Genomic DNA, 27,461 nt, shown 5'->3' with positions numbered 1-27,461 from the left:
GTGGGGGGGGGGGGGGGTGGGGGGGGGGGGGGGTGGGGGGGGGGGGGGGTGGGGGGGGGGGGGGGTGGGGGGGGGGGGGGGTGGGGGGGGGGGGGGGTGGGGGGGGGGGGGGGTGGGGGGGGGGGGGGGTGGGGGGGGGGGGGGGTGGGGGGGGGGGGGGGTGGGGGGGGGGGGGGGTGGGGGGGGGGGGGGGTGGGGGGGGGGGGGGGTGGGGGGGGGGGGGGGTGGGGGGGGGGGGGGGTGGGGGGGGGGGGGGGTGGGGGGGGGGGGGGGTGGGGGGGGGGGGGGGTGGGGGGGGGGGGGGGTGGGGGGGGGGGGGGGTGGGGGGGGGGGGGGGTGGGGGGGGGGGGGGGTGGGGGGGGGGGGGGGTGGGGGGGGGGGGGGGTGGGGGGGGGGGGGGGTGGGGGGGGGGGGGGGTGGGGGGGGGGGGGGGTGGGGGGGGGGGGGGGTGGGGGGGGGGGGGGGTGGGGGGGGGGGGGGGTGGGGGGGGGGGGGGGTGGGGGGGGGGGGGGGTGGGGGGGGGGGGGGGTGGGGGGGGGGGGGGGTGGGGGGGGGGGGGGGTGGGGGGGGGGGGGGGTGGGGGGGGGGGGGGGTGGGGGGGGGGGGGGGTGGGGGGGGGGGGGGGTGGGGGGGGGGGGGGGTGGGGGGGGGGGGGGGTGGGGGGGGGGGGGGGTGGGGGGGGGGGGGGGTGGGGGGGGGGGGGGGTGGGGGGGGGGGGGGGTGGGGGGGGGGGGGGGTGGGGGGGGGGGGGGGTGGGGGGGGGGGGGGGTGGGGGGGGGGGGGGGTGGGGGGGGGGGGGGGTGGGGGGGGGGGGGGGTGGGGGGGGGGGGGGGTGGGGGGGGGGGGGGGTGGGGGGGGGGGGGGGTGGGGGGGGGGGGGGGTGGGGGGGGGGGGGGGTGGGGGGGGGGGGGGGTGGGGGGGGGGGGGGGTGGGGGGGGGGGGGGGTGGGGGGGGGGGGGGGTGGGGGGGGGGGGGGGTGGGGGGGGGGGGGGGTGGGGGGGGGGGGGGGTGGGGGGGGGGGGGGGTGGGGGGGGGGGGGGGTGGGGGGGGGGGGGGGTGGGGGGGGGGGGGGGTGGGGGGGGGGGGGGGTGGGGGGGGGGGGGGGTGGGGGGGGGGGGGGGTGGGGGGGGGGGGGGGTGGGGGGGGGGGGGGGTGGGGGGGGGGGGGGGTGGGGGGGGGGGGGGGTGGGGGGGGGGGGGGGTGGGGGGGGGGGGGGGTGGGGGGGGGGGGGGGTGGGGGGGGGGGGGGGTGGGGGGGGGGGGGGGTGGGGGGGGGGGGGGGTGGGGGGGGGGGGGGGTGGGGGGGGGGGGGGGTGGGGGGGGGGGGGGGTGGGGGGGGGGGGGGGTGGGGGGGGGGGGGGGTGGGGGGGGGGGGGGGTGGGGGGGGGGGGGGGTGGGGGGGGGGGGGGGTGGGGGGGGGGGGGGGTGGGGGGGGGGGGGGGTGGGGGGGGGGGGGGGTGGGGGGGGGGGGGGGTGGGGGGGGGGGGGGGTGGGGGGGGGGGGGGGTGGGGGGGGGGGGGGGTGGGGGGGGGGGGGGGTGGGGGGGGGGGGGGGTGGGGGGGGGGGGGGGTGGGGGGGGGGGGGGGTGGGGGGGGGGGGGGGTGGGGGGGGGGGGGGGTGGGGGGGGGGGGGGGTGGGGGGGGGGGGGGGTGGGGGGGGGGGGGGGTGGGGGGGGGGGGGGGTGGGGGGGGGGGGGGGTGGGGGGGGGGGGGGGTGGGGGGGGGGGGGGGTGGGGGGGGGGGGGGGTGGGGGGGGGGGGGGGTGGGGGGGGGGGGGGGTGGGGGGGGGGGGGGGTGGGGGGGGGGGGGGGTGGGGGGGGGGGGGGGTGGGGGGGGGGGGGGGTGGGGGGGGGGGGGGGTGGGGGGGGGGGGGGGTGGGGGGGGGGGGGGGTGGGGGGGGGGGGGGGTGGGGGGGGGGGGGGGTGGGGGGGGGGGGGGGTGGGGGGGGGGGGGGGTGGGGGGGGGGGGGGGTGGGGGGGGGGGGGGGTGGGGGGGGGGGGGGGTGGGGGGGGGGGGGGGTGGGGGGGGGGGGGGGTGGGGGGGGGGGGGGGTGGGGGGGGGGGGGGGTGGGGGGGGGGGGGGGTGGGGGGGGGGGGGGGTGGGGGGGGGGGGGGGTGGGGGGGGGGGGGGGTGGGGGGGGGGGGGGGTGGGGGGGGGGGGGGGTGGGGGGGGGGGGGGGTGGGGGGGGGGGGGGGTGGGGGGGGGGGGGGGTGGGGGGGGGGGGGGGTGGGGGGGGGGGGGGGTGGGGGGGGGGGGGGGTGGGGGGGGGGGGGGGTGGGGGGGGGGGGGGGTGGGGGGGGGGGGGGGTGGGGGGGGGGGGGGGTGGGGGGGGGGGGGGGTGGGGGGGGGGGGGGGTGGGGGGGGGGGGGGGTGGGGGGGGGGGGGGGTGGGGGGGGGGGGGGGTGGGGGGGGGGGGGGGTGGGGGGGGGGGGGGGTGGGGGGGGGGGGGGGTGGGGGGGGGGGGGGGTGGGGGGGGGGGGGGGTGGGGGGGGGGGGGGGTGGGGGGGGGGGGGGGTGGGGGGGGGGGGGGGTGGGGGGGGGGGGGGGTGGGGGGGGGGGGGGGTGGGGGGGGGGGGGGGTGGGGGGGGGGGGGGGTGGGGGGGGGGGGGGGTGGGGGGGGGGGGGGGTGGGGGGGGGGGGGGGTGGGGGGGGGGGGGGGTGGGGGGGGGGGGGGGTGGGGGGGGGGGGGGGTGGGGGGGGGGGGGGGTGGGGGGGGGGGGGGGTGGGGGGGGGGGGGGGTGGGGGGGGGGGGGGGTGGGGGGGGGGGGGGGTGGGGGGGGGGGGGGGTGGGGGGGGGGGGGGGTGGGGGGGGGGGGGGGTGGGGGGGGGGGGGGGTGGGGGGGGGGGGGGGTGGGGGGGGGGGGGGGTGGGGGGGGGGGGGGGTGGGGGGGGGGGGGGGTGGGGGGGGGGGGGGGTGGGGGGGGGGGGGGGTGGGGGGGGGGGGGGGTGGGGGGGGGGGGGGGTGGGGGGGGGGGGGGGTGGGGGGGGGGGGGGGTGGGGGGGGGGGGGGGTGGGGGGGGGGGGGGGTGGGGGGGGGGGGGGGTGGGGGGGGGGGGGGGTGGGGGGGGGGGGGGGTGGGGGGGGGGGGGGGTGGGGGGGGGGGGGGGTGGGGGGGGGGGGGGGTGGGGGGGGGGGGGGGTGGGGGGGGGGGGGGGTGGGGGGGGGGGGGGGTGGGGGGGGGGGGGGGTGGGGGGGGGGGGGGGTGGGGGGGGGGGGGGGTGGGGGGGGGGGGGGGTGGGGGGGGGGGGGGGTGGGGGGGGGGGGGGGTGGGGGGGGGGGGGGGTGGGGGGGGGGGGGGGTGGGGGGGGGGGGGGGTGGGGGGGGGGGGGGGTGGGGGGGGGGGGGGGTGGGGGGGGGGGGGGGTGGGGGGGGGGGGGGGTGGGGGGGGGGGGGGGTGGGGGGGGGGGGGGGTGGGGGGGGGGGGGGGTGGGGGGGGGGGGGGGTGGGGGGGGGGGGGGGTGGGGGGGGGGGGGGGTGGGGGGGGGGGGGGGTGGGGGGGGGGGGGGGTGGGGGGGGGGGGGGGTGGGGGGGGGGGGGGGTGGGGGGGGGGGGGGGTGGGGGGGGGGGGGGGTGGGGGGGGGGGGGGGTGGGGGGGGGGGGGGGTGGGGGGGGGGGGGGGTGGGGGGGGGGGGGGGTGGGGGGGGGGGGGGGTGGGGGGGGGGGGGGGTGGGGGGGGGGGGGGGTGGGGGGGGGGGGGGGTGGGGGGGGGGGGGGGTGGGGGGGGGGGGGGGTGGGGGGGGGGGGGGGTGGGGGGGGGGGGGGGTGGGGGGGGGGGGGGGTGGGGGGGGGGGGGGGTGGGGGGGGGGGGGGGTGGGGGGGGGGGGGGGTGGGGGGGGGGGGGGGTGGGGGGGGGGGGGGGTGGGGGGGGGGGGGGGTGGGGGGGGGGGGGGGTGGGGGGGGGGGGGGGTGGGGGGGGGGGGGGGTGGGGGGGGGGGGGGGTGGGGGGGGGGGGGGGTGGGGGGGGGGGGGGGTGGGGGGGGGGGGGGGTGGGGGGGGGGGGGGGTGGGGGGGGGGGGGGGTGGGGGGGGGGGGGGGTGGGGGGGGGGGGGGGTGGGGGGGGGGGGGGGTGGGGGGGGGGGGGGGTGGGGGGGGGGGGGGGTGGGGGGGGGGGGGGGTGGGGGGGGGGGGGGGTGGGGGGGGGGGGGGGTGGGGGGGGGGGGGGGTGGGGGGGGGGGGGGGTGGGGGGGGGGGGGGGTGGGGGGGGGGGGGGGTGGGGGGGGGGGGGGGTGGGGGGGGGGGGGGGTGGGGGGGGGGGGGGGTGGGGGGGGGGGGGGGTGGGGGGGGGGGGGGGTGGGGGGGGGGGGGGGTGGGGGGGGGGGGGGGTGGGGGGGGGGGGGGGTGGGGGGGGGGGGGGGTGGGGGGGGGGGGGGGTGGGGGGGGGGGGGGGTGGGGGGGGGGGGGGGTGGGGGGGGGGGGGGGTGGGGGGGGGGGGGGGTGGGGGGGGGGGGGGGTGGGGGGGGGGGGGGGTGGGGGGGGGGGGGGGTGGGGGGGGGGGGGGGTGGGGGGGGGGGGGGGTGGGGGGGGGGGGGGGTGGGGGGGGGGGGGGGTGGGGGGGGGGGGGGGTGGGGGGGGGGGGGGGTGGGGGGGGGGGGGGGTGGGGGGGGGGGGGGGTGGGGGGGGGGGGGGGTGGGGGGGGGGGGGGGTGGGGGGGGGGGGGGGTGGGGGGGGGGGGGGGTGGGGGGGGGGGGGGGTGGGGGGGGGGGGGGGTGGGGGGGGGGGGGGGTGGGGGGGGGGGGGGGTGGGGGGGGGGGGGGGTGGGGGGGGGGGGGGGTGGGGGGGGGGGGGGGTGGGGGGGGGGGGGGGTGGGGGGGGGGGGGGGTGGGGGGGGGGGGGGGTGGGGGGGGGGGGGGGTGGGGGGGGGGGGGGGTGGGGGGGGGGGGGGGTGGGGGGGGGGGGGGGTGGGGGGGGGGGGGGGTGGGGGGGGGGGGGGGTGGGGGGGGGGGGGGGTGGGGGGGGGGGGGGGTGGGGGGGGGGGGGGGTGGGGGGGGGGGGGGGTGGGGGGGGGGGGGGGTGGGGGGGGGGGGGGGTGGGGGGGGGGGGGGGTGGGGGGGGGGGGGGGTGGGGGGGGGGGGGGGTGGGGGGGGGGGGGGGTGGGGGGGGGGGGGGGTGGGGGGGGGGGGGGGTGGGGGGGGGGGGGGGTGGGGGGGGGGGGGGGTGGGGGGGGGGGGGGGTGGGGGGGGGGGGGGGTGGGGGGGGGGGGGGGTGGGGGGGGGGGGGGGTGGGGGGGGGGGGGGGTGGGGGGGGGGGGGGGTGGGGGGGGGGGGGGGTGGGGGGGGGGGGGGGTGGGGGGGGGGGGGGGTGGGGGGGGGGGGGGGTGGGGGGGGGGGGGGGTGGGGGGGGGGGGGGGTGGGGGGGGGGGGGGGTGGGGGGGGGGGGGGGTGGGGGGGGGGGGGGGTGGGGGGGGGGGGGGGTGGGGGGGGGGGGGGGTGGGGGGGGGGGGGGGTGGGGGGGGGGGGGGGTGGGGGGGGGGGGGGGTGGGGGGGGGGGGGGGTGGGGGGGGGGGGGGGTGGGGGGGGGGGGGGGTGGGGGGGGGGGGGGGTGGGGGGGGGGGGGGGTGGGGGGGGGGGGGGGTGGGGGGGGGGGGGGGTGGGGGGGGGGGGGGGTGGGGGGGGGGGGGGGTGGGGGGGGGGGGGGGTGGGGGGGGGGGGGGGTGGGGGGGGGGGGGGGTGGGGGGGGGGGGGGGTGGGGGGGGGGGGGGGTGGGGGGGGGGGGGGGTGGGGGGGGGGGGGGGTGGGGGGGGGGGGGGGTGGGGGGGGGGGGGGGTGGGGGGGGGGGGGGGTGGGGGGGGGGGGGGGTGGGGGGGGGGGGGGGTGGGGGGGGGGGGGGGTGGGGGGGGGGGGGGGTGGGGGGGGGGGGGGGTGGGGGGGGGGGGGGGTGGGGGGGGGGGGGGGTGGGGGGGGGGGGGGGTGGGGGGGGGGGGGGGTGGGGGGGGGGGGGGGTGGGGGGGGGGGGGGGTGGGGGGGGGGGGGGGTGGGGGGGGGGGGGGGTGGGGGGGGGGGGGGGTGGGGGGGGGGGGGGGTGGGGGGGGGGGGGGGTGGGGGGGGGGGGGGGTGGGGGGGGGGGGGGGTGGGGGGGGGGGGGGGTGGGGGGGGGGGGGGGTGGGGGGGGGGGGGGGTGGGGGGGGGGGGGGGTGGGGGGGGGGGGGGGTGGGGGGGGGGGGGGGTGGGGGGGGGGGGGGGTGGGGGGGGGGGGGGGTGGGGGGGGGGGGGGGTGGGGGGGGGGGGGGGTGGGGGGGGGGGGGGGTGGGGGGGGGGGGGGGTGGGGGGGGGGGGGGGTGGGGGGGGGGGGGGGTGGGGGGGGGGGGGGGTGGGGGGGGGGGGGGGTGGGGGGGGGGGGGGGTGGGGGGGGGGGGGGGTGGGGGGGGGGGGGGGTGGGGGGGGGGGGGGGTGGGGGGGGGGGGGGGTGGGGGGGGGGGGGGGTGGGGGGGGGGGGGGGTGGGGGGGGGGGGGGGTGGGGGGGGGGGGGGGTGGGGGGGGGGGGGGGTGGGGGGGGGGGGGGGTGGGGGGGGGGGGGGGTGGGGGGGGGGGGGGGTGGGGGGGGGGGGGGGTGGGGGGGGGGGGGGGTGGGGGGGGGGGGGGGTGGGGGGGGGGGGGGGTGGGGGGGGGGGGGGGTGGGGGGGGGGGGGGGTGGGGGGGGGGGGGGGTGGGGGGGGGGGGGGGTGGGGGGGGGGGGGGGTGGGGGGGGGGGGGGGTGGGGGGGGGGGGGGGTGGGGGGGGGGGGGGGTGGGGGGGGGGGGGGGTGGGGGGGGGGGGGGGTGGGGGGGGGGGGGGGTGGGGGGGGGGGGGGGTGGGGGGGGGGGGGGGTGGGGGGGGGGGGGGGTGGGGGGGGGGGGGGGTGGGGGGGGGGGGGGGTGGGGGGGGGGGGGGGTGGGGGGGGGGGGGGGTGGGGGGGGGGGGGGGTGGGGGGGGGGGGGGGTGGGGGGGGGGGGGGGTGGGGGGGGGGGGGGGTGGGGGGGGGGGGGGGTGGGGGGGGGGGGGGGTGGGGGGGGGGGGGGGTGGGGGGGGGGGGGGGTGGGGGGGGGGGGGGGTGGGGGGGGGGGGGGGTGGGGGGGGGGGGGGGTGGGGGGGGGGGGGGGTGGGGGGGGGGGGGGGTGGGGGGGGGGGGGGGTGGGGGGGGGGGGGGGTGGGGGGGGGGGGGGGTGGGGGGGGGGGGGGGTGGGGGGGGGGGGGGGTGGGGGGGGGGGGGGGTGGGGGGGGGGGGGGGTGGGGGGGGGGGGGGGTGGGGGGGGGGGGGGGTGGGGGGGGGGGGGGGTGGGGGGGGGGGGGGGTGGGGGGGGGGGGGGGTGGGGGGGGGGGGGGGTGGGGGGGGGGGGGGGTGGGGGGGGGGGGGGGTGGGGGGGGGGGGGGGTGGGGGGGGGGGGGGGTGGGGGGGGGGGGGGGTGGGGGGGGGGGGGGGTGGGGGGGGGGGGGGGTGGGGGGGGGGGGGGGTGGGGGGGGGGGGGGGTGGGGGGGGGGGGGGGTGGGGGGGGGGGGGGGTGGGGGGGGGGGGGGGTGGGGGGGGGGGGGGGTGGGGGGGGGGGGGGGTGGGGGGGGGGGGGGGTGGGGGGGGGGGGGGGTGGGGGGGGGGGGGGGTGGGGGGGGGGGGGGGTGGGGGGGGGGGGGGGTGGGGGGGGGGGGGGGTGGGGGGGGGGGGGGGTGGGGGGGGGGGGGGGTGGGGGGGGGGGGGGGTGGGGGGGGGGGGGGGTGGGGGGGGGGGGGGGTGGGGGGGGGGGGGGGTGGGGGGGGGGGGGGGTGGGGGGGGGGGGGGGTGGGGGGGGGGGGGGGTGGGGGGGGGGGGGGGTGGGGGGGGGGGGGGGTGGGGGGGGGGGGGGGTGGGGGGGGGGGGGGGTGGGGGGGGGGGGGGGTGGGGGGGGGGGGGGGTGGGGGGGGGGGGGGGTGGGGGGGGGGGGGGGTGGGGGGGGGGGGGGGTGGGGGGGGGGGGGGGTGGGGGGGGGGGGGGGTGGGGGGGGGGGGGGGTGGGGGGGGGGGGGGGTGGGGGGGGGGGGGGGTGGGGGGGGGGGGGGGTGGGGGGGGGGGGGGGTGGGGGGGGGGGGGGGTGGGGGGGGGGGGGGGTGGGGGGGGGGGGGGGTGGGGGGGGGGGGGGGTGGGGGGGGGGGGGGGTGGGGGGGGGGGGGGGTGGGGGGGGGGGGGGGTGGGGGGGGGGGGGGGTGGGGGGGGGGGGGGGTGGGGGGGGGGGGGGGTGGGGGGGGGGGGGGGTGGGGGGGGGGGGGGGTGGGGGGGGGGGGGGGTGGGGGGGGGGGGGGGTGGGGGGGGGGGGGGGTGGGATACCTCTGAGTAGGAAAAAGTGTTATCCTGAGCAGCGATGTAACAAAAATCTTTACTGGGTTGGGGAGACAGCCGACCGCTTTTTGTGAGACCCAAACGAGAATGGGGAGGACCACTGATTTCTGGACTTTCCCAGCAATTTCCTAACCCAGAGCTGGCTCCCCCCCCCACCCCTTAAGAAGACTTCTGGATGGCTAAACATAGGATGGCACAATATGACTCCCCCCCCTTCTCAAAATGAAGATGAAGGATCTAGGCCAGTGATGGCGAACCTTTTTGAGACCGAGTGCCCAAACAGCAACCCGAAACCCACTTATTTATCGCATAAAAGGGTGCCAACCACGGGCAGATTTAAACCTGAATGCTGAGGTTTCAGTTAAGGAAAAACGGTTGGCTCCGAGGAGTGCGTTACTCGGGAGTAAGCTTGGTGGTAGTTGTTGGCTTTGCTTTGAAGCAACCGTGCAACTCTTCGAACGGGTGAATCATGACCCTAGGAGGGTTTACTCAGAAGCAAGCCCCATTGCCAGCAACTGAGCTTACTCCCAGGTAAAGGATCACGCTTTAGTTCTTTGCATGAAAATCAGTGGGGTTTGACAGCGCTTAACAGGGTGACCTACACTGCTTCCCCAAAACTAGGTCTTAGGTTTAATGCTAATAATCGAGCCCAGCGGCCCAGGCCAGCCTAGATGAGTGTGTGTGTGTGGGGTGTGTGTGTGATTTCTCCCCCACATGATGAACTCTGTTGGTGTGTGCCCACAGAGAGGGCTCTGAGTGCCACCTCTGGCACCCGTGCCATAGGTTCGCCATCACTGATCTAGGCCTCTTGGCTCCCACCCCCTCCAGTACCCCAACGCTCCTGCACCCGCCTCTTCCTGTTCCGCAAATCTGCATTCACCCCAGCTCCATACCGCCTACTATGCCACGCCACGCGCCCCTCCAAAGGCACCACAACACACCTGCACAGAGCGGGCAGCACTCCCCGGGGACCTTGATCTGATTGATGCAAGAGCTGATGCAGACGATCTCGGCACAGGTGGCCACGCCGTCCACGCACATGCAGGCCATGCAGGGCACCGAAGAGGAAAGCCAGCGGCTGCCATCCGGGCGCTCCCGGCCCTCGTACACGCAGCCTGCAAGGAGAGATGCCAGATGCGCACCTACACACCTGATGCCACTTCCAGAACAGCAGGGGCGTAATCAGTGGCGTACCGAGGCAAACTGGAGCCCTGGGCAAAACTTGAGCTTGTAGCCCCCATCTCCTGTTAGCTGCCATTGGAAACAATGGGGGATGGGGGCACTCCCTTTGAGAGTCCATAACCTTGGACTCCCTACACCAAACCTCACCAAACCTGGGTGATATTATCAGGAGAGTCTCCTGAAAAATCCCTGCAATTTTGGTGCTGCTAGCCTAAAACCTGCGCCCTCTGCAGGCCAAAACCGGAAAAACACTGAAAATACAAAAAAATCCCACAAATGAACCTGCAATTTTTGCGCCCCTCACAAGGGGGTGCCCTGGGCAAATGCCCACTTTGCCCAATGGGAGGAACGCCTCTGGGCGTAATGCCCATTGGGCAAGGTGGTAGCCCCCCATTTCCTTAGCAAAGAATGGGGGATGGGGTCCACAACTTTGGACCCCCTAAACCAAACTGCACCAAACTTGGGGGGTCCCATCAGGACAGTTTCCAGATGATACCCTAAACGTTTGGTGTTGATACATCCAAAACTGTGCCCCCTGCAGGAACATCCCAGAAATTTGCCCAAGAATCTTTATTCTGCATTGAGTTTTCTGTATTGCTGTCAATGGGGGTTGCAGGCACGGGGGGGGGGACATTTCTGAAGGCACAGTCTCAAAACTTTCATGGTCTCATCAGGAGACTGCCCTGATGATACCCCCCAGGTTTGGTGCAGTTTGGTTCAGGGGGGCCAAAGTTATGGACCCTCAAAACTGTAGCCCCCATGTCCTCCCATTAGAAACAATGGGGGATGGGGCACCCCCTTTGGGAGTTCATAACTTTGGACTCCTTGAAGCAAGCCTCACCAAACCTGGGAGGTAGCATAAGGACAGTCTCCTAATGATACGCTGAAACTTTCGTGCTGATACGGCTAAAAATGGACCCCCTGCAGGCACCAATGTTGTGGTGCAAAAACATTTTTTGGTCGTGGTGGAGTGGCCGCCCATGGGGAGGGGGGCATCCAACTCAGGTTTTGCCCAGGGCTACAGTTTGCTTCGTTACACCCCTGCAGAACAGCCAGTGTGGTGTAGAGCAGGTGGATTCTAATCTGGAGAGCCGGGTTTGATTCCCCACTCCTCTGCCTGAGTGGCAGAGGCTTATCTGGCGAACCAGGTGTGTTTTCGCACTCCTCCATTCCTGCTGGGTGACCTTGGACTAGTCACAGTTCTCTCAGGACTCTCTCAGCCCCACCTGCCTCACAAGGTGTCTGTTGTGGGGAGAGGAAGGGAAAGGAGCTTGTAAGCCCCCTTGAGTCTCCTTACAGGAAAGAAAGTTGGGGTATGAATCCAAACTCTTCTTCTCTTCAGAAGTCAATTATCAGCAGAAGCAGGTTTTATTCCCCCAGATTTTTCAGGTCTTCACCCCAGTGGGATCTCTTTGTGGGGTTCTGGCAGAGGCACCAAATTTGCAGCATAATGTCAGGAGACACTCCTTAAAAGAATCCCCCAATTTGGTAAATATTGAGCTAGAGGGTCCAATTGGATAAGCCCCCAATGGAGAAAAGGTGGAGCCCCATAAAACTGAACCCCCTCGCTCAAATGTCATCAAACTCGGGAAGGGGAAGGAAGGAAAGTCACCAGCAGTTATGCTGCAAATTTGGTGCCTCTGCCTCAAAAAGAGCTCCCCCCACCCACACTCAGAGCCCTGCAAAGGATCCAAAAGGCTGAGGACAGTGCATAAAACAAAGGTCCGTATTGGTGGGAGGTTGGGGGAGGACGGTATATAAATATAATAAACAAACAAACAAACAAACAAATAAATAAAAGACTTTAGCGCCATGGTGGCGAACCTTTGGCACTCCAGATGTTATGGACTACAATTCCCATCAGCCCCTGCCAGCATGGCCAATTGGAGTGCCAAAAGGTTCGCCACCACGGCTCTAGGAGAACTGGTCCCTGTAGTCTGGGGATCCATTATAATTCTAGAACAGGGGCCTGCAACCTGCGGCTCTCTAGAATTGTAGTCCATAACATCTGGAGTGCCAAAGGTTCACCACCACTGCTTTAGCACATGAACCATGAAATAAATCAGAGGGTGGGTTTACCTTTACAGCGGGGACAACAGACTCCAGGCTCTGTCACCGGGTGGGAGCAACTTGTGGCGGGACACTGGATCATATCACAGCGGACATTTCCGTCCTGCCAAGGGGAAGGGGAAGCAGATCAGTTCAGATTTCCTGACATGGTTCCTGTCTTTGGATCCAGGAGATCTTTCCAAGTCTCCAAGGGCAGGATGTCAGACAGGAGCCAGGCATCGGGGCTGACTGGTTGCAAGTGCCATTGGCTACCAATCTGGATCCTCCTTGATCTGAGATTGCAAATGCCTTAGCAGACCAGGTGCTCAGGAGCAGCAGCAGCAGCAGAAGGCCATTGCTTTCACCTCCTGCACGTGAGCTCCCAAAGGCACCTGGTGGGCCACTGCGAGTAGCAGAGTGCTGGACTAGATGGACTCTGGTCTGATCCAGCTGGCTTGTTCTGATGTTCTTAAGTGGGAGGGGGAGCAAGATGTCTGGAGAGAAAGTGACGTTCTGTTCTGTTGGAATGAAACAAGTAGGGGTGCCCGGGTCAGATGGCTGCTTATCTCATCCTTCGGCCCTGGAGTTCTGTCTCTGTAGTTCACAGTATTCATTTGTAGTGAAGAGCGCGGGAAAAGGTAGGAGGGCGGGAAGGGCATTGGGGATGTATTGGGGGTTTGGGAAGAGACAATTCAGATTTGGGTGCTGTGTGGTTTCCGGGCTGTGTGGCTGTGTTCTAGCAGCATTCTCTCCTGACGTTTCGCCTGCATCTGTGGCTGGCATCTTCAGAGGATCTGATGTTGGGAAAGCAAGTGGAGTATATATACTGTGAGCGGAGGCGCACCATGGGTAAATGGCGCCTGGAGACAAATTGTCTCCAGGATGCCCCCCAGGCTCTGCCCCCCCACCACCCCGGCTCTGCCCCCCTGATGCCCCCAGGCTCCACCCCCCACTGACCTTGACCCTGCCCATGTCACCATGGACATGGGCAAGGTCTAGGGTGCCCACTTCCCCTCCCTCTGCCAGCTGGGCTCCCAGCCAGCAGTCTTCAGTCTCTTCTGACTGGGGAGGGGAGGAAGGGAGGGAGGAGGGAGTCTGGGGGGGGGGTTGAGGGTGCTTGGAGGCAGCAGGAAGTCCTGCTGCCTCATCGTTTTTGCGTGCCTCGAATGACACGAATAGGTTGAGGCACGCGAAAACGACGAGGCAGCAGGACTTCCTGGTCATGTGGGGGGCCCCACGTGACCAGAAGAGTGGCGCCCGGGGACAAGAGGTACCCCTTGTCCCTAGGTAGATACGCCACTGACTGTGAGGTCAGATGGCCTCACCTTTTGACCTCACAGTATATATACTCCACTTGCTTTCCTTTCCTACCGTCGGATCCTCTGAAGATGCCAGCCACAGATGCAGGCAAAACGTCAGGAGAGAATGCTGCTAGAACACGGCCATACAGCCCGGAAACCACACAGCACCCCAGTGATTCCGGCCGCGAAAGCCTTCAACAATTCAGATTCGGCTTTTCACCTGCTGACTGCTGATTCCACCATTCAAGCTTTCAGACCAAGCTGGTTGTGAAGTTTTATTCGGTTTCAGACCTAGAGTCTGACATCGGACCCCTGACTGGCCAGCTTGACCCTCTCGTTCTGCAAATGGCCAAACTGTAGACATCTCACAAAATGTCTAATCCCCTTTTCTCCCTTGGGGTAGGGTTGTTGCCATTCTCCAGGCGAGGCCTGGAGATGGTCAGGGATTACAGCTGATTCCCAGGGAGAGTGTGTTGCAGTGATCCAGGCGGCACAGCTGAGCTTTCTCTGTGGATGCAGCCAGAGGTGGGATCCAGCAGGTTCTCACCAGTTCCCGAGAGTGGTTTACTAATTATTTGTGTGTGCCGAGAGGGGGTTACTAATTGGGTCTGCTTTTCCGTTAGAAATTCCATTAGGTCCAAAAATCATAAAGTCCTGTTGTTTCCTACGTGGCTAGTTAGCGAAGGTAGAAAACAGGATAATTCTCCCTGTTGGGCTGTTTTAAAAACATGTCTTAGAAATATGGTCAAGTTCCTTGTTTAAGGAAAGTATCCTTCTTTTGATTTCTAAAAACAAAATCAAGTATTTGAAAGTATTAAGTATTTGACAGGCAGTCAATTAGAGGAGAAGTAGTTGTTTCTGTTGGCAGCAGACGATAGGACTTGCTAGAATGAGTTTAAATTATGGACAGAAAGATGCCAGCTGGAAATTAGGAACTTTTTTGTTTACAGTAAGAGTTTTTTACTGTCACAGAGAAATTATTAATGCCCCGCCCCCGGAATGCCCGGCCACGCCCCCGCCGTGCCCCGTCCAGCCCCATTGGCGCTACGCCACAGTTTGAATCCCACCACCATGGGAACCTGTTACTAAAATTTTTGGATCCCACCACTGGGTGCAGCGCATGGAAGCGGCTGGGGACTCACCTGGCAGCTGCACTGGAGGCAAGACTCGGGGTTAAAGGCCTGCCCGTTGGTGTACAGCTCCCCCTCGAAGAGGCAGTCGTGGCACAGCGGGCAGCATTGCCCAGGGCCCAGAGCTGGGTGGGAGCAGAGCGGGTCTTTACAGGGCACCGGCTCACAGGAAGGCTCTCCATTCTGCAAAGACACCAGAGAAGAGAAGAAGAATTTGGATTTATATCCCCCTTTCTCTCCTGTAAGGAGACTCAAAAGGGGCTTACAATCTCCTTGCCCTCTCCCCTTCAACAAACACCCTGTGATGTGGGTGGAGCTTAGAGAGCTCCAAAGAACTGTGACTAGCCCAAGGTCACCCAGCTGGCGTGTGCTGGAGTGCATAAGATAATCAAATTCCCCAGATAAGCCTCCACAGCTCAAGTGGCAGAGTGGGGAGCCAAACCCAGTTCTCCAGATTAGAGTGCCCCGGCTCTTAAGCGCTACGCCATGCTGGCTCTCTGGGGTGGAGAGGTGGCATGGGTGCAGATGGTGCAGTTGTTCAGGGGTGAGAACTACCAGAGCTCTGTCTGCGCTTCACTGGGTGCCGTTTCTGTCCAACTAAAAGCCAGAGGATCCTCTGAGAGAAGAAGAAGAAGAAGAAGAAGAAGAAGTAGTAGTAGTAGTAGTAGTTTGGATTTATATCCCCCCTTTCTCTCCTGCAGGAGACTCAAAGGGGCTGACAATCTCCTTGCCCTTCCCCCCTCACAACAAGCACCCTGTGAGGTAGGAGGAGCTGAGAGAGCTCCGAGAAGCTGTGACTAGCCCAAGGTCACCCAGCTGGCGTGTGTGGGAGTGCCCAGGCTAATCTGAATTCCCCAGATAAGCCTCCACAACTCAAGCGGCAGAGCTGGGAATCAAACCCGGTTCCTCCAGATCAGAGTGCACCTGCTCTTAGCCACTGCTCTTAGCCACTACGCCACTGCTGCTCCCTTCAAATAGCTCAAGAGAGCAACCATGTCTCCGCCTCTGCAGTCTCTTCTTCTGCAGAGTGAACATTCCTGAACCGCTCAGCCTTTCCTCCCAGGGCTCAGACTCCAGGCCCCTGACTATCCTTCTCGCTCTCCTCTGCACCCGCTCCGTTCTGTCCACATCCTTTTCGAAGGGAGGCCTCCAGAACTGCACAACGCAGCATACAGCAGGACTAGGACATCTTGCTACTTGGATGTTAGGCCTTTGTTGATACATCCTAAGATCGCATTAGCCTTTTTTGCTGCTGCATCACACCGGCTGCTCATACTTAACCTACTGTGCCTAGTCCCAGTCCATTCTGTCCACATCCTTCCTGAAGGGAGGCCTCCAAAAGTGCACACAACGTTCCAGGTGAGGCCTGACCAAGGTAGCGTACAGCAGGACTAGGATATCTTGCAATCCGGGTGTTAGGCCTCTGTTGATACACCCCAATTTCGTATTGGCCTTTTGTGCCAGTGGCGTATCTACCTAGGGACAAGGGGTACCTCTTGTCCCCGGGCGCCACTCTTCTGGTCACGTGGGGGGGCCGCAAAATTGGCCCCCCACGTGACCAGGAAGTCCTGCTGCCTCGTCATTTTCGCGTGCCTCAACCTATTCATGTCAGTCGAGGCACGCAAAAACGATGAGGCAGCAGGACTTCCTGCTGCCTCCAAGCACCCTCAACCCCCCTGGACTCCCTCCTCAGAAGAGACTGAAGAGCCCAGGGGGCAGAGGGAGGGGAGGTGGGCACCCTAGACCTTGCCCATGTCCATGGTGACATGGGCGGGGTCAAGGGGTGGAGCCTGGGGGCATCAGGGTACGGAGCCGGGGTGGCGGTGGGGCAGAGCCTGGGGGGCATCCTGGAGACAATTTGTCTCCGGGCGCCATTTACCCATGATGCGCCTCTGTTTTGTACTGCTGTAATTTTTTTTGGCTGCGTGAACTTTGACTAGCCCAAGGCCATCCAGCAGGTTCCATGAGGCATGAGGATACAAATGCAGTTCACCGGGTGAGAGCCTGCCACTCACGTGGAGGAGTGGAGAATCGAACCGGGTTCCCCAGATTGGAGTCTGCCACTGTTAACCACTACACCACTCTGGCTTTCAGAAACACTGAACAGCATATTTGCAATCCACTTTCCATGCACTTTGCAACTGGATTTGTAAGTGATCACTAGAGTGCATTGAAAGCAGATTGAAAGTGCATTATTCAGTATGTGTGGAAGTGCTAACTGGGAATCATTATGGAGCAGAGCAGAGGCCAAGAAACTGTGACCCCTTCTGCACATGCAAAATCATGCACTTTCAATCCACTTTCACAATTGTTTGCCAGTGGGCTTTGCTATTCCGCACAGTAAAATCCAGCTGCAAAGTGCATTGAAAGTGGATTGAAAGTGCATTATTCTGCATGTGCGGAAGGGGCCTGTAACTTGGGCAAAGAAACAGATGGGGAGGGAGGATCTTACCACACAGGAGCACTGCTGACAGGGATCCAAGGCTGAGATCCACTGGGCACCTTCGGGGTACTCCTGGCCTGCATGCTGGCACACTAGGGACGTAGCGGAGAGAGACAGAAGAATCAGGGTTAACGCTAGCCTCAGATCCCACCATCTTGATTTGGGCTACAACTTAGTCCTGCCAACTTCCCACTGAGGACTGGAAATCTGGAATTACAACTGATCTCCAGACTGCAGGGATCTATTTTCCTGGAAAAAATGGCTGCTTTGGAGAGCACAGTCTAGGGCAGGGGTGGGCAACTATGGCCCTCCAGATGTTCATGGACTACAATTCCCATCAGCCCCTGCCAGCATGGCCAATTGGCCATGGGATTTGTAATCCATAACACCTGGAGTGCCAAAGGTTCGCCACCACTGGTCTAGGGCAGGGGTCTGCTACCAGTGGCTCTCCAGATGCTCATGCACTACAATTCCCATCAGCCCCTGCCAGCATGGCCAACGCCTATGGCTCTCCAGATGTTCATGCACTACAATTCCCATCAGCCCTTGCCAGCATGGCCAATTGGCCATGGGATTTGTAGTCCATAACATCTGGAGTGCAAAAGGTTCGCCACCACTGGTCTAGGGCAGGGGTCTGCTACCTGTGGCTCTCCAGATGTTCATGCACTACAATTCCCATCAGCCCCTACCAGCATGGCCAATGCCTGTGGCTCTTTAGATGTTCATGCACTACAATTCCCATCAGCCCTTGCCAGCATGGCCAATTGGCCATACTGGCAGGGGCTGATGGGAAATGTAGTCAATGAACATCTGGAGAGCCACAGGTTGCAGACTCCTGGTCTATGGCAACCATATCTTACCCCAAATTAATCAGTCCTGAGGCTGAGGACTATGGGGCATCTGCGAAACAGCAAATGGCCACGGTTGCTTCTGCACCTCCTACGGCTGCTCACGCCATCCATTCCAGCTAAGGTTGCCAACCTCCAGGTAGGGTCTGGAGATTCCCCTGGAATGACAACGAATCTCCAGATGACCCAGATCAGTTCTCCTGGAGAAAGGGGTAGCTTTGGATGGTGGACTCTGTGGCATTATACTCTGCCGAGGTTCTTCCCCTCCCCAAACTCTGCCCCTCCCAGGATCTACATCCAAATACCCAGGATTTCCCCAACCTGGAGTTGGCAACGCTAATTTCCAGTGTCTGCACTACAAGCGTTATCCAATTCACCTGCCGCGGCTTCTTGCCCTAAAGGGCACCAGGGACGATAGCTCAGGGAACAGGCTAATTATCAATGGCTGCCACATTACGTGTCCCAAGATCCTCTGGGGAGGCCAGACCTGCCTTGATAGGCCTTGTGTAAAGTTGCTGCTTAGCCTTGGACGGTTTTCGTCTGACAAGGTTGGCGAGACGCCTGGATTGGGGAGTGTTTCTAGTATCTGTAGTTTCTAGTATCTGTATCTTCTGTTTCTCTTGCCTGTCCGTGTGAAACTGTTCCACTGTGGTTTTCGGATGGGAACTACAGGTGTTTTTCTAACTTTGGCGGGAACTGGTAGGGGCCCCCGTAAAAGAGGCTGTTGGTACACTGGGAGGTCAGTTCCCGCATAATGTAAGGAACCAGTAAAGTCCAGGCCAAAAGTAACTTTTCAAGTTCTTTATTGAGCTGGCATTCTAAGTCGATCACAAGCAATGCGGGAACTGACCTCCCAGCGTACGAACAGCCTCTTTTACGGGCACCCCACCAGTTCCCGCCAAAGTTAGATAAACACCTGTAGTTCCCATCCGAAAACCACAGTGGAACAGTTTCACACAGACAGGCAAAAGAAACAGAAGATACAGATACTAGGAGCAACAGATACCAGAAACACTCCCCAATCCGGGCGTCCCGCCAACCTTGTCAGACGAAAGCCGTCCAAGACTAAGCAGCAACTTTACACCTTGTCTCCACTGCCCTCCACACAACTTCAGTGCCAAAGTTCGACTCCACACAGCTTCTGCTGCACACAACCTCTGCCACAGCATCTCCACCCTTCCCCTAGTAGGTCCCAGAGATGCCACTTATGCACTCACCGGGGCACTGTGGGCAGCAGTGGCCTGGCCTGTGGAGGGGGCTGGCGCAAGGGGCTGGAGGACAGATAAGGGGGGTGCAGGCCACGTTCCCGTGCAGACAACTGCAGCGCTGGCAGGGCTCAGAGGGCGGGACGAAGGTTTGTCGGTTGGCATGCTTCTGGCCCTCATATAGGCAGCTGTCGCAGGTCGGGCAGCAGGCTGGGGCGATGGGGGACACGGGGTGGGAACATTGCTGCGGGCAGGACTTCGGCTGGCACGTCACCACTTCCGCCTGTCGAGGAGGGAGAAAGAGAGGGAAGAGCCCACTCGACGGGACAGTTTCCAGGTATATGAGCTTGAGACGAGAAGCAGGTTAAGGCGATCCAGCTGTGCGGCAGAGTGGGGAATAATTGAGCCCAGGTATTCTGGGTCCTTGTTCAACACTTGAACCAAGGCAGTGCCCAGGGAACCTGGCACCTGACAACACCGTTCCTGGAGCCCGCCAGATGTTTTAGGAAAGTGGGTGGGGGTTGAGAGAGAACTTCCATGTGGCCAAATTGACTAGTTTTGTAAACAGGAAGATCAGAACGTGAATTCAAAGAGAAATGGGAGTTATACTTTATATACCTTCGGGGATCGGGCGGTATATAAATTTATTTTATTTATTTTATTTATACTTTGGGCTTCTAGACCGCCCCATCCCCGAGGGGCTCTGGGCGGTGTACAGCAGATAATAAATACAATTTTAAAACATCATAAATAGGCTAAAACTTATAAAAGCAGCGAAAACTAGCTAAACATTAGCATTTAAATGTAAAATAAATATAGGCATAGGTGTAGGTGGCGCCCGGTGCCTAATATTAAATTCTTCCACCCCCAGGGAGAACGGTAGGTCTAGATAGATGTTATAGGCCCCAGATGTAGAGGCCGGCGGAAGGGCCAGCGAAAGGGGCCAGCCGAGGAAGGGAGCCAGCCGGAAGGGGGGCCAGCGGAAGGGGGGGCACCATCAGCTGACTGGACTCTCCAAAGAGCCCGGCGGAACAGCTCCGTCTTGCAGGCCCTCGCGGAACTCACCCAGCTGTCCCGCAGGGTCTAGAACAGCTAGGTGGGAGAGCGGCCCACTGCGGCCGGGGCCAGGGCTGTAAAGGCCCTGGCCCGTGTGGAGGCCAGCCGCATCATCGAGGGGCCGGGGACCACCAGTATATTGGCCTCTACCGAACGAAGAGGCCGTGTGGGAACATATGGGGTGATGCGGTCTCGAAGATACGAAATAAATAAGAATAAGAAATAATAACGAATAAGAAAGAATAACGAATAAGAAATAAATAAATAAATAAATAAATAAAAATATTATATAACAGAAAGACCCTACGGTAAGGTGACCAGATGGTCACCTTTGTGAATTTCCGGAACGGAGACGGGTAGATGGAGGTATAGCCGCGACACGCTGAAAGGCTATGCGCACGCCAGCCGCCAAGAAGTGCAATCAATTGCCTTTTGGAGCTTGCGTTTCCAGCCCTGTCACATGTGCACCAAGCAGCCGCGGGGACCGCGACCTTCTGGGGCGGCTCCCATTTCCGCTACCGAGTGAAGCGTGGAGTGCCCCAGAAGGCCGTGCGCTCCTGTGGCCACGCGCGCAGGAGGCTGCCGCACTGCCTTGCGCCCCAGAAGGCAGTGCGGCAGCCTTCCAAAAATCGGGACACTTGAAAAAACAAATTGTTGACAAAAAATTGTTGAAAAAACAAATCGGGACAAATTGTTTCAAGGCGGGACTGTCCCGCCAAAAGCAGGATGTCTACCCTACGGTGAATGTACTTAAGAATAATACATACTCATATCGATCGATAGATAGATAATCTCAAATTAAGTACAAATATCACTTAACAGTCTGATCACAGTAAGAACTTTTTGAACTATTACAAACCTTTTTTGTGTGCAAAAATTATGCATTTATTAATTCCTTTTAAAAATGTAATCAGTGGGAATGTAGCAAGAAATGACTAGATTGCTGAATGAGTAATGACTAAGGCTGTCCTTATTCAGTATACTAATATCTTTATTAAAATGTGAAATTTACAAGATCATAAATGAAGATCTGTTTCATATAACAATTTAAAAACGTATTACTATTATTATTGTTGTTATCACTGTTATGCTTGTTCAAGTCTATGTATGCTTTTATTTCTTTTTTTAGTTTTCCTGTAATCCCTTGTTGATGAAATAACATTAGGGGGGGGGGGGTGAACTGGATGGGGTTTTTGCCCAGTGGGGCTTCTCATCAGCCGGTGAAAATTTGATCGGCTGTGCAGATTTTTAAAGAGTATTGCTTTGGCAGTAGCTGTCCCTCAACACAAGAAACCACACTGTGACGGAAGGTGATTTCATAGGTGCTTGTGTAACCTCTGCTTGTGGGTTCTGTGGGGCAGAACTTGGAAGGAGTTGCAAAGAACTAAATTTTAAAACAAAATGGTTTACTTTCTTAACATATAACATATAACATCAACATTTAACATCACATTTCAAGGTCCTGTTCAGGTTGCATTTTCAAGTCCTTATATTTACAGTCTACTGATACTGCCAGGTCCAATTCTTCTTTGCAAGTGGGTTGGCTCCTGAAGACTCCAAGGGCTTGGTGAACAGGATTCAACATGGTGAAGGTTTCCAGGAGAACTCTCACCCATTACAACCACAAAAAGAAACCCTTAACAAGGTGTTAAGGGCTTATACAACCAAGGTCTGAGTCTGGTAGCCTCGTCTCCTCCAACTACATGAGGTCTCCTGCAGCCTCTTGCTGCTTTGAGTCTCCACCCCTTACTGGGTCAACCCATTCTGAGCATGGGGGTTACACTTGCAGCCAGGAAGAGGTTAAGTACCCCGCCCACTCTCCCACACTGTCCAAGCGGTTCCTCCCACGGGTGGTTCAGCCTGCCCCACTAGCCTTCACGCCTTTCCCCACTTACCAAGCACGTGCAAGTCTGGCAGGCGTCTTGCAGGGAAGTGAAGGTCTCGCCGCTCTGGTAGAGACGCCCCTGGGAGTGGCAGACTCCCATGCATTTGGGACAGCACTGGTCAGGCAGAGCGACTGGGTTCTTGCAAGCCGCTGGTGGGCACGGGGTGGGCAAGCATGTCACGGTGCCACCCTACAGCGGAAGGACAGGGCCTGATAATGATTTATGTGCACTTTTCTTTCCCCACATTCTCAATCTGTAGGCATTCAAGGCAGCTAGAGAGCATAAAACAGGATAAAATAACCAGCATTAACTTGTTTTAACTTTCAGGAATAAAAGAAAAACAGATGGGAACGCAATCGCGGTCAACAGGAACTGTGAAAGTATTTGGGGTCCCATCTGCAATCTAAAGCAAAAAAAAAGTTATATAACAGAGTGTACTTAAAGCAGAATGAAAGATCAATTTATGGTAGACTAGTGGGGCCCGGCCACGCGTTGCTGTGGCTTATTGTGGTGAAATGGGAAAGGAACAGTAGCAGCAAATCAGTCGCAGAGGCCAGCAGTACGTGCTCATGCAAACACGCAGCCTGATACTGTGCGATGTCATTGATGTGTGTGCCCGCATTCCTTGGAGGGGAATGGAAAGGCACACCTCCCACATATCTAGGCTGACTGGTCATGATCCTTAACCTGGGATTAAGTTTGGTTGGTGGCAATGGGTGTCGTTTCTGAGGAAACCTCTGAGGGGCGCGACGCAGCCATTCAAAGTATGTCACGGTTGCTGTACCGAGCTTACTCCTGAGTAATGCGTGCCTGGTTTTCTTAACTGTAACCGCAGTATTCAGGGAATCTAGGGTGCCTGGCCCCTCCCTCCCATCCCTTGCATGTCGCCCCTCACTCTCTTCCCTCCCTCACTTCTCCACCCTTGCATGCCACCCCTCCCCCTCCCCCTCCTTCCCTTCCCTTTTCCTCCGCTAGGGTGGGTGGGTCATATGAAGATGCTGGGCCCCCTGCCTCCCCTCCCTTGCATGCCACCCCTCACTGTCTCCCCTCTCTCACTTCTCTTCCCTTGCATGCCTCCTCCCTTCCCTTCCCTCTCCCTCCCTCTCTTCCCTTGCATGCCACCCCTCCCTCCCTCTCCCTCCCTCCCCTCTCCCTCCTGTGTATGTGTGTGTATGTGTTTCACTTCCACTCAAGTTACTGCCTATGTACTGTTTCCACTGCTCATATTTGGCAGTCTGAGTGAACGTTCTAAGCAGCACGAACATTCTATGGGTGACAGTTACACACAGGCAGCTGCATGTCCTTCACCAGGGAGCGCCAGGAAAAAGGCATTTTACCTGGGCCAGGTGTGGAATTTCAGGTATGTGAACATCTAAAAACACTCTCGCCTGGCTGACTATAGTGGCTGGGAATTTTCAGAGGAATTGGCCCAGCAGTTACTGAGGTATACTGTCATCAACAAATACACCGATAGCTTTTTATAGAGAGAGATTTCAATGCACAAGGCCAGAATGAAAATATAAAAGCGGAGGGCGACTGAAACTAAAGCTGGGTCAAATGTATTATCCTAACATGTGTACTTGATTGTCCTCCCCAATAGGATCTTGATCTGGATTAAGGCCTTTAATGTTTATGGTGGGACACCCCCTACCGGCAACCCTTTAAGGAAAAAAAAAAGGCCACTGTTGTGCACAGTATGACATCCAGTGGTGGGATTCAAATAATTGAACAACTGGTTGTTTACAAGCACCATTTCAACAACCGGTTCTGCCAAAGTGGTGTGGACTTGCTGAATCCCACCACTGATGACATCACTTCCAAGACAAACCTGGAAATGATGTCACGGCACTGTAGGAGTTACTGGAGACTTTATGGTTTTCCATAGTTTCCTGTGATTCCTAGAGCGACGAGAAATTTCCATCCCTTTAAAGTGGCATTGTCCTTTTTAAGTGAGTTGTTTGAATTCAATGTATTATTGTTCTGTCCTTGAAAAACAAAGGCACAGAATAAATCCACTGGAGTAGGGTTACCAGCCTCCAGGTGGGGTCTAGAATTCTCGGATAACAACTGATAAGTTCTCCAAGAGAAGGTGGCAGCTTTGGAAGGAGGGCTTTATAGCATCAATCCCCCCCCACCCTGAGGCTCCTCTACAAACCTGCCCCTCCCCAGACTTCACCCCCTGAGCATCCAGGAATTTTCCAACCTGCAGGTGACAGTGTGAACTGGGCCAAGGATGTGGGGGGGGGGAGAGGATGGAGGACTCAAAGCTCCTTCCCTGCTGTGGGGGCCGCCCAAGCCCTCAGGAGAGGACTGCCCACCCTTCCCACACCCCCTTTCCTTACCGAGCAGGTGCACTGGCGGCAGGCGTCTTGGGGGTCTGGGAAGCGCTCCCCCTCTCCGCAGTCTCGACCGTGGAAGCTGCAGCCGTCGCACATGGGGCAGCCGCAGGGGTCGCACAACGGGTGTGGGCAGGGCGCCACAGGGCACAGGCGGGGCACACAGGACACGTCCCCTCTCTGGGAAGCCGGGAGGCAGCGCCGAGGAGGGGGGAAGCAAACAGATCAGTCAGACAGGTTCCCAAGTCTCCGGAGGGTTGGAGAACCAAAGAAGGGTCCTCTCCACACCTTGGCAAAAGCCTCTCAACAACATTTTATTTATTTATTTATTTATTTATTTATTTATTTATTTATCCATCCATCCATCCATCCATCCATCCATCCATCCATCCATCCATCTGGGTGGGGGGGGGGGGGGGTGGGGGGGGGGGGGGGTGGGGGGGGGGGGGGGTGGGGGGGGGGGGGGGTGGGGGGGGGGGGGGGTGGGGGGGGGGGGGGGTGGGGGGGGGGGGGGGTGGGGGGGGGGGGGGGTGGGGGGGGGGGGGGGTGGGGGGGGGGGGGGGTGGGGGGGGGGGGGGGTGGGGGGGGGGGGGGGTGGGGGGGGGGGGGGGTGGGGGGGGGGGGGGGTGGGGGGGGGGGGGGGTGGGGGGGGGGGGGGGTGGGGGGGGGGGGGGGTGGGGGGGGGGGGGGGTGGGGGGGGGGGGGGGTGGGGGGGGGGGGGGGTGGGGGGGGGGGGGGGTGGGGGGGGGGGGGGGTGGGGGGGGGGGGGGGTGGGGGGGGGGGGGGGTGGGGGGGGGGGGGGGTGGGGGGGGGGGGGGGTGGGGGGGGGGGGGGGTGGGGGGGGGGGGGGGTGGGGGGGGGGGGGGGTGGGGGGGGGGGGGGGTGGGGGGGGGGGGGGGTGGGGGGGGGGGGGGGTGGGGGGGGGGGGGGGTGGGGGGGGGGGGGGGTGGGGGGGGGGGGGGGTGGGGGGGGGGGGGGGTGGGGGGGGGGGGGGGTGGGGGGGGGGGGGGGTGGGGGGGGGGGGGGGTGGGGGGGGGGGGGGGTGGGGGGGGGGGGGGGTGGGGGGGGGGGGGGGTGGGGGGGGGGGGGGGTGGGGGGGGGGGGGGGTGGGGGGGGGGGGGGGTGGGGGGGGGGGGGGGTGGGGGGGGGGGGGGGTGGGGGGGGGGGGGGGTGGGGGGGGGGGGGGGTGGGGGGGGGGGGGGGTGGGGGGGGGGGGGGGTGGGGGGGGGGGGGGGTGGGGGGGGGGGGGGGTGGGGGGGGGGGGGGGTGGGGGGGGGGGGGGGTGGGGGGGGGGGGGGGTGGGGGGGGGGGGGGGTGGGGGGGGGGGGGGGTGGGGGGGGGGGGGGGTGGGGGGGGGGGGGGGTGGGGGGGGGGGGGGGTGGGGGGGGGGGGGGGTGGGGGGGGGGGGGGGTGGGGGGGGGGGGGGGTGGGGGGGGGGGGGGGTGGGGGGGGGGGGGGGTGGGGGGGGGGGGGGGTGGGGGGGGGGGGGGGTGGGGGGGGGGGGGGGTGGGGGGGGGGGGGGGTGGGGGGGGGGGGGGGTGGGGGGGGGGGGGGGTGGGGGGGGGGGGGGGTGGGGGGGGGGGGGGGTGGGGGGGGGGGGGGGTGGGGGGGGGGGGGGGTGGGGGGGGGGGGGGGTGGGGGGGGGGGGGGGTGGGGGGGGGGGGGGGTGGGGGGGGGGGGGGGTGGGGGGGGGGGGGGGTGGGGGGGGGGGGGGGTGGGGGGGGGGGGGGGTGGGGGGGGGGGGGGGTGGGGGGGGGGGGGGGTGGGGGGGGGGGGGGGTGGGGGGGGGGGGGGGTGGGGGGGGGGGGGGGTGGGGGGGGGGGGGGGTGGGGGGGGGGGGGGGTGGGGGGGGGGGGGGGTGGGGGGGGGGGGGGGTGGGGGGGGGGGGGGGTGGGGGGGGGGGGGGGTGGGGGGGGGGGGGGGTGGGGGGGGGGGGGGGTGGGGGGGGGGGGGGGTGGGGGGGGGGGGGGGTGGGGGGGGGGGGGGGTGGGGGGGGGGGGGGGTGGGGGGGGGGGGGGGTGGGGGGGGGGGGGGGTGGGGGGGGGGGGGGGTGGGGGGGGGGGGGGGTGGGGGGGGGGGGGGGTGGGGGGGGGGGGGGGTGGGGGGGGGGGGGGGTGGGGGGGGGGGGGGGTGGGGGGGGGGGGGGGTGGGGGGGGGGGGGGGTGGGGGGGGGGGGGGGTGGGGGGGGGGGGGGGTGGGGGGGGGGGGGGGTGGGGGGGGGGGGGGGTGGGGGGGGGGGGGGGTGGGGGGGGGGGGGGGTGGGGGGGGGGGGGGGTGGGGGGGGGGGGGGGTGGGGGGGGGGGGGGGTGGGGGGGGGGGGGGGTGGGGGGGGGGGGGGGTGGGGGGGGGGGGGGGTGGGGGGGGGGGGGGGTGGGGGGGGGGGGGGGTGGGGGGGGGGGGGGGTGGGGGGGGGGGGGGGTGGGGGGGGGGGGGGGTGGGGGGGGGGGGGGGTGGGGGGGGGGGGGGGTGGGGGGGGGGGGGGGTGGGGGGGGGGGGGGGTGGGGGGGGGGGGGGGTGGGGGGGGGGGGGGGTGGGGGGGGGGGGGGGTGGGGGGGGGGGGGGGTGGGGGGGGGGGGGGGTGGGGGGGGGGGGGGGTGGGGGGGGGGGGGGGTGGGGGGGGGGGGGGGTGGGGGGGGGGGGGGGTGGGGGGGGGGGGGGGTGGGGGGGGGGGGGGGTGGGGGGGGGGGGGGGTGGGGGGGGGGGGGGGTGGGGGGGGGGGGGGGTGGGGGGGGGGGGGGGTGGGGGGGGGGGGGGGTGGGGGGGGGGGGGGGTGGGGGGGGGGGGGGGTGGGGGGGGGGGGGGGTGGGGGGGGGGGGGGGTGGGGGGGGGGGGGGGTGGGGGGGGGGGGGGGTGGGGGGGGGGGGGGGTGGGGGGGGGGGGGGGTGGGGGGGGGGGGGGGTGGGGGGGGGGGGGGGTGGGGGGGGGGGGGGGTGGGGGGGGGGGGGGGTGGGGGGGGGGGGGGGTGGGGGGGGGGGGGGGTGGGGGGGGGGGGGGGTGGGGGGGGGGGGGGGTGGGGGGGGGGGGGGGTGGGGGGGGGGGGGGGTGGGGGGGGGGGGGGGTGGGGGGGGGGGGGGGTGGGGGGGGGGGGGGGTGGGGGGGGGGGGGGGTGGGGGGGGGGGGGGGTGGGGGGGGGGGGGGGTGGGGGGGGGGGGGGGTGGGGGGGGGGGGGGGTGGGGGGGGGGGGGGGTGGGGGGGGGGGGGGGTGGGGGGGGGGGGGGGTGGGGGGGGGGGGGGGTGGGGGGGGGGGGGGGTGGGGGGGGGGGGGGGTGGGGGGGGGGGGGGGTGGGGGGGGGGGGGGGTGGGGGGGGGGGGGGGTGGGGGGGGGGGGGGGTGGGGGGGGGGGGGGGTGGGGGGGGGGGGGGGTGGGGGGGGGGGGGGGTGGGGGGGGGGGGGGGTGGGGGGGGGGGGGGGTGGGGGGGGGGGGGGGTGGGGGGGGGGGGGGGTGGGGGGGGGGGGGGGTGGGGGGGGGGGGGGGTGGGGGGGGGGGGGGGTGGGGGGGGGGGGGGGTGGGGGGGGGGGGGGGTGGGGGGGGGGGGGGGTGGGGGGGGGGGGGGGTGGGGGGGGGGGGGGGTGGGGGGGGGGGGGGGTGGGGGGGGGGGGGGGTGGGGGGGGGGGGGGGTGGGGGGGGGGGGGGGTGGGGGGGGGGGGGGGTGGGGGGGGGGGGGGGTGGGGGGGGGGGGGGGTGGGGGGGGGGGGGGGTGGGGGGGGGGGGGGGTGGGGGGGGGGGGGGGTGGGGGGGGGGGGGGGT

At 69.4% G+C, this 27,461-nt stretch overlaps 1 protein-coding gene across 1 annotated transcript in view; it reads right to left on the bottom strand.

Moving 5' to 3' along the window:
• LOC125435269 (kielin cysteine rich BMP regulator) overlaps positions 1 to 27,461 on the bottom strand; it is a 124,244-nt gene that overhangs the window by 19,067 nt on the left and 77,716 nt on the right. Inside the window, exons 25-31 of the mRNA XM_048501460.1 lie at positions 23,720 to 23,893; positions 21,387 to 21,566; positions 18,448 to 18,718; positions 16,392 to 16,474; positions 13,952 to 14,122; positions 11,539 to 11,632; positions 9,219 to 9,392 (exon numbers count right to left, since the gene is read on the bottom strand). Coding sequence (XP_048357417.1) covers positions 9,219 to 9,392; positions 11,539 to 11,632; positions 13,952 to 14,122; positions 16,392 to 16,474; positions 18,448 to 18,718; positions 21,387 to 21,566; positions 23,720 to 23,893 — 1,147 coding nt within the window. The remainder of the gene's footprint in view (positions 1 to 9,218; positions 9,393 to 11,538; positions 11,633 to 13,951; positions 14,123 to 16,391; positions 16,475 to 18,447; positions 18,719 to 21,386; positions 21,567 to 23,719; positions 23,894 to 27,461) is intronic.

Source organism: Sphaerodactylus townsendi, linkage group LG06, assembly GCF_021028975.2.
Source record: "Sphaerodactylus townsendi isolate TG3544 linkage group LG06, MPM_Stown_v2.3, whole genome shotgun sequence".
Lineage (NCBI taxonomy): Eukaryota > Metazoa > Chordata > Lepidosauria > Squamata > Sphaerodactylidae > Sphaerodactylus > Sphaerodactylus townsendi.
The sequence above is the reverse complement of the archived record's forward strand: the minus strand, read 5'-3'. Positions and strand labels throughout refer to the sequence as shown.